This window comes from Arachis duranensis, chromosome 4 (assembly GCF_000817695.3).
Source record: "Arachis duranensis cultivar V14167 chromosome 4, aradu.V14167.gnm2.J7QH, whole genome shotgun sequence".
In the NCBI taxonomy this organism is placed as follows: domain Eukaryota; kingdom Viridiplantae; phylum Streptophyta; class Magnoliopsida; order Fabales; family Fabaceae; genus Arachis; species Arachis duranensis.
Window position 1 is genome coordinate 11500379 of NC_029775.3, and position 6000 is coordinate 11506378.

A 6000-nucleotide genomic window follows, 5' to 3' on the forward strand; every position below is an offset into this window, starting at 1 on the left:
TTGGAGGTGTGGTGAAAGTGAAAATGAAGTGGGTATTTATAGAAGGGGATTGGGAGGGTTCAGTTTCGAGGGTTAAGGTGGAAGGTAAATGAAATTTGAATGTGGTTAGTGGGGAAGAGAGATTGATGGGATTGGGGAATGGTGATTGGGTGGAGTAGGGGTGAGTTAAAAGATGTATGGGATTTGATTGATGGATGGAAGGTGATTTTGGGATTTGGGGTGGATGAATGTGGATGAAAAAGTGGGTAAGGGGAAGAGATAAGGAAGGTGGTTGACTGATCAAAGTGGGTGGGGGTTGGGGTTTTAACCATGGGTTAAACTTCCTCTTTCATTCTCGAAACTGGAGTACTGGGCGTTAAACGCCAGTGTTGGGAATAGATAGGTGGTGCTAAATGCCCAGCTTGCATTTAGCGCCCTGGATAGGGTGAAAATACTTCAAAATAGTGTTCTAGCTGGGCGTTAAACGGCCATCTAGCACTTAACGCCAGACGCTGCCTTCCCTCTTGGGAGTTAAACGCCCTCCTGGCGTTTAACGCTAGCTCCTACTTCGTCTTTATGGCGTTAAATTCCACATCTCCTTGCTTCGGGGTGTTCTACTCTTCCTTCTGAGTTCTCTTGTCCCTGTTCTAAGCACTGTGCATGATCACAAACAAGATTAAACCTAGAAAAACTGTGAAAATCAATGAAAAGTAAATGAAAACTCAAAATGAAATAAAAACTAAAGGATACTCCTGGTTGGATTGCCTCCCAACAAGCATTTCTTTATTGTCACTAGCTTGACAGTCAACTCCTCTAAGGAGGAGGTTCATAGGGGCTCAGGTCCTCGTCCCTCACTGTGAACTTCTTTCTTGTGCTGTCATGTATCAACTCAATATGCTCCAAAGACAGGATTTTGTTCATTGTATGAGATAGGATTGGACTTCTAGTGAAAACCACTTTCATCCCATGTGAGAAGTCTTCAGTGAGAATCTTTTTGTTCCTCCAGCCCTTGGGTATCTTTAGGACCTCCTCCCTCCTTGGTGGGTGATGAATGCCCAACACCAAACTTAGGTTTGATGTCAGGGGAAATTGTTTTTGTTTCCACCAGAGGAGGAGGTTTAAGCAATGAACTCTACATGCAGGAACCTCCTTTTCTAGAGAATGGTGAAGGTTTAAAAATCTTGAATACCAAGTAGTTTTCATGCATTTTCAGAACTAGTTCACCTCTCTTAACATCAATCAAAGCTCTCCCAGTAGTTAGGAATGGTCTTCCTAGGATGATGGAGTCATTTGCATCCTCTCCCATATCTAGTATCACAAAATCTGCAGGGAAGAAGGGGTCTCCAACCTTGACCTAAACATTTTCCGCTAGCCTGTGCACTTGCTTTAGAGATTTATCAGTCATCTTCAATGCTATCCTTGTACGTTGTGCTTCTTGAATTTTCAGCTTCTTCATTATGGACAAGGGCATCAGATTTATACTTGAGCCAAGATCACAAAAAGCTTTGTCAAAAGTGACATTTCTAATAGTACAAGGAATCTGAAAGCTCCCTAAATTTAGTATCTTCTTAGGCAGCTTGCTCTGAATGAGTGCACTACACTCCTTGGTCAGCACCACTATTTCATCTCCCTTTAAAGCCTTCTTCTCAAAGAGAAAGTCTTTCATGAATGCAGCATAGGGAGGCATTTTCTCTAGAATCTCAGTAAAATGGATATTGATTTGTAGCTTTTTAAAGACTTCCAAGAACTGAGAGTACTACTCATCCTTGGTCCCCTCTTGGAGTTTCTGAAGGTGTGGTGCTTCAGGCTCTTAAATAGGTGCCATAGGTAGGCCGTGTAACAATGTAACCTCAGCCTATCTTGAAGCTTCTTTCTCCTTTGACCCCTTAGCAACCTGCACCTTCTTCTTTCGTGTGAATTCATCATCCATTGTGAGGGCTTTACACTCTTCTCTTGGGTTTACCTCTATGTCACCAGGAAGAGTGTTAGGAGGTCTCTCAGGTATCCTCTTACTCAACTGACCCACTTGTACTTCTAAGTTCTGAATGGAAGCTCTAGTCTCCTGTATAAAGCTATGAGTGCTCTTAGAAAGTACTACAACTAAAGAGGCCAAGTCAGGAGTATTCTTAGGTTGAGTGGACGCCTATTGTAGCTGAGAGGCTTAAAATTGGCGGTTGTTGAAATTATTGAACTTGTTCTGATTGAAACCGCCTTGAGAATTTTTGTTAAAGTTTTGCTGATGCTTCTGGGGTTGCTCTCTCCACCCAAAATTAGGGTGATTCCTCTATCCCTGATTGAATGTATTTGAATAAGGGTCATTATTGGAATTTCTGAAGGAATTTTCCATATAATTAACTTGCTTAGGAGTGGGTTGAGCATAGCCATAATTGTCCCCTTGGTTGAAGTCTCCATTCAAATCATAAGATGCATCTTGAGTATTAACAGCTGAGACTTGCATCCCACTCAAGTGCTGAGAAATCATATTGATTTGTTTGAGCTAAAATGGCATCCAGGGTGTCCACCTCCATAACTCGTTTCTTCATAAGATTCACATGGTTCCTTTCAGAATAGTACAGATATTGGTTGTTGGCTACCATCTCTATAAGCTCATTAGCCTCTTCAGGCGTCTTCTTCATGTGTAAGGAACCTCCTACGGAATTGTCCAGAGATATTTTTGTCATCTCAAAGAGGCCACCATAGAAAATCTGTAGCTTGGTCCAGTCTGAAAACATATCTGGGGGACATCTTTTGATTATCTACTTGTATCTTTCCCAAACTTCATAGAGGGACTCACCATCTCTTTGCCTGAAGGTCTGGAGATCCACCCTCAGCTTAGTCAGCTTCTGAGGTGGGAAGAATTTGGTCAGAAATCCATTGACCATCTTGTCCCAAAAATCTAAGCTCTCTTTGGGCTGAATGTCTAGTCACTGCTTTGCTCTGTGCCTTACAGCAAATGGAAAGAGCATGAGCCTATATACTTCAGGATTCATTCCATTAGTCTTTATAGTGTCACAAATCTGCAGAAAGTTGGAAATAAATAAATTCGGATCTTCCTACGGGAGTCCATGAAACTGGAAGTTCTATTGCACCAGAGTGATCAACGGTGGCTTCAGCTCAAAGTTGTTTGCACCAATAGGAGGTATAGAAATGATGCGCCCATAAAAGTTAGGAGTAGGGGCAGTGTAGAAGCTCAGCGTCCTCTTAGTTTGTTCATTACCATTTAGATTCCCACCATTATTGAGATTGTTGGGATCCATGACTTCCTTCTCAAAAGTATCCCTGAGATTCTCACCGGTTCTGTAAGCTCTGGCTTGTTGTAAATGCCGCCTCAAAGTCCTCTCAGGTTCATGATCAAGATCAATGAGGGGTTCTTTGTCCCTGTTTCTTCTTATAAACAAACAGAAAACAAAGAAAAGTGGAAATCTCTATATTAGAGTATAGAGAAATAAAGCAAGCTATTAAATTAGAAATTTCGAAAAATAATAAAGAAAAATAACCTAAAATTTTTTAAAATTAACAAAAAAGGGGAAAATACTAAAAACTTTGAGAATTTTCAAAAAAGAAAAATCACTATGGAACACCAAATTTAAAATAAAAAATTAGAGGAAAAATTTTAAATAAAATAAAACCTAAAATTCGAAAATTTAAAGAGAAATAAACAAACAAATAAAACTAAAAAAAATACCTAATCTAAGCAACCAAACAACTGGTAGTTGTCAATCATCGTCAGTCCCCGGCAACGGCGCCAAAAACTTGGTGCGTATTTTGAGAATATCCACAATTGGACCGGCAAGTGCACCGGGTCGTCCAAGTACTACCTCAGGAAAGTGAGAGTCGATCCCATGAGGACTGAAGAACTGAGAAACTGAGAAACAATGGTTAACTGATTGGCTTAGTCAGGCAAGCAGAAGAGTTGGTTTTGTGAGTTTTAAAAGTATTAAAAAATAAATAAAGAGTAAAGAAAGTAAACAATGCGTTTGGTGTAGAAATCAATGAGAGAAATAGTTAAGGTATCAGAGATGTTTACTTTTCCGGATTAAGTTTTCTTACCAACTATTTTAATCATGCAAGATTCATTTCATGGAAAACTGTAATTGACTAAACCCTAATCTCTTAGTGATTTAGTCTCATCTAATCTCTATCAACCGCCAATCTCTTGGTCACTTGATTCCGATTAGAGGGTTAAGTTCAAATCTAGTTTATGGCCACAAAAACCCTAATCACCCAAAGCTAAACGGATTATATGTCATGTATCCATATTAGTTCAAGTAATTAGCAATTTAGGAGGAATTTACTTTCAAGCTGTGTTCAGGTGAGAGACCTCTCCCAAGGGTCACAAAAACGCATCTAAAATAAGGGTCATACTCTCGTTCCACTCAAATTTATAAAATTAAGAACGAAAGTAATCATTAAAACTGAATTAGTACATTAATTAAAATAGAAAAGTAATAATCTTATAGAAATAAACAGAGCTTCTAAACTTAAGTAAGAAGGTTTAGTGGCTCATGACTTACAGACAAAACAAGGGTTCTGAAAAAGTGCGGAAGAAAGAAGATCCCAGATGCCCCCTAAAGGGTGAATCTTTTCCCTTTCATATTGATTTGAAAATAAAATAAATTAATAAATCCTAAAACTAAAAGATATTGTTTGTAAATAAAAATTACAAAAATAAAAGATAAGACAACTAAATAAAAGCTAAATCCAACTAGAAATGCTCCAAGAGTGGGTACCTGAAGCTAAACACCAGTTGGGCATTTAGCGCCCATAAGGGGCAGAGAAGATTCTATTTGCAAATCTTACTAGCGCTAAAAGCCAGCTGGGCGTTTAGCGCCGAAGGGGGCAGCTTCAAATCTTTTCTTTTTTGCTCCAAACTCTGCTAAATTGTTCTGAATTTTATCTGAGATCATACAAATACTAAAACAACTCAAAGTAGCATCCAAAGAGGATTTTTGTACTAAAATATAATAAAACTTAACAAATACTACTTGAAAATGACTAGAAAATAGAAGAAAAAAGGTACAAGATACTCACGCATCAGTTTTACCTTTCCTCACAACTTGTTCCTAGCCCGGTTCATCATGCATGTAAGCCTCCTCAACGTTATTTCCATGCAAATTATTAGCCGCCTACCACATTAGGTTCTACTTCATTTGAATTTTGAATTTTGGGCTCAGAATTTAGCACCGCCCTTGTACCATCCCAGGACTTAGTATACGCCACTGCGTGAGTTACACCTTCCACAATGATATCCTTGATCACTAGCAGTCCTAAATTTATTTGAAGACATACTGACGGGCGAAAAAATGTCGGTTAAGAAATATTAATAGAAACTGCATTGTGAGTACAGTCTTAATCGATAAAATTTCCACTGTCAATTTAAAAGATGTCACAATTAAGGAATAAATAACTGGGAGTAGAATTCTCAAGTCGTTTCTCAAAGAGTTGACACAGCAGTGTAAATTATTGATCAGGAGTTTTCTGAGAGATTTATGAGGTTTGAAAACGAAAAATTAAATAACTAAAAATTAAAGCAGTGAATGATAACAAGAGATGTTTTGTATTTAAAAAGCCTTGGCTAGGAGAAGATTGATTGGAGTGTCTATCCTTGTCGAATCTCTCAAGTGTAATAGTAAAAGTTATTGTTTCAATTAGTTATCCTCTTGCAGTTGTAAAAGAAGGTCAATTAGGTACACTAACTCTGACTCACAAGTCCTAGCCCCTTCCCAGGGAAGGACTAGAATTAGTGAAAATAGAGTTAGGCAATAATTTCAAAGTTCAAATTAACACTTGAGTTCTCCAACTCAAGGGGTTCCAATTAATCAACTCCAAACCCAAGTTGAGAGCTCTACTCCATTAACATGGATGCCATTTTCACAAACATGAAAAGGGAGTAGAGGAGAGACATAATAATTAAAATTAAATTAATAAAAGCAAAATTGGAACTGATAATTGATTAAACGAAATCGAACAGGCAACGGAATTAAACATAGAAATGGTTCATTATATCGATGAATTTAAAAT

General features: G+C 38.2%; 1 protein-coding gene across 1 annotated transcript; it reads right to left on the minus strand.

Annotated features, from left to right (window-relative positions):
* Positions 1-1333: 1333 nt before the first annotated feature.
* LOC107483309 (uncharacterized) lies at positions 1334-1666 on the minus strand. Its single transcript, XM_016103939.1, has one exon. The coding sequence runs from the start codon at positions 1664-1666 to the stop codon at positions 1334-1336; it is 333 nt and encodes a 110-aa protein (XP_015959425.1).
* Positions 1667-6000: the final 4334 nt, after the last annotated feature.

Bases quoted from the DNA above. Each gene is read 5' to 3' on its own strand.
- LOC107483309 (XM_016103939.1), bottom strand. From the start codon at position 1,666: ATGCCTCCCTATGCTGCATTCATGAAAGACTTTCTCTTTGAGAAGAAG.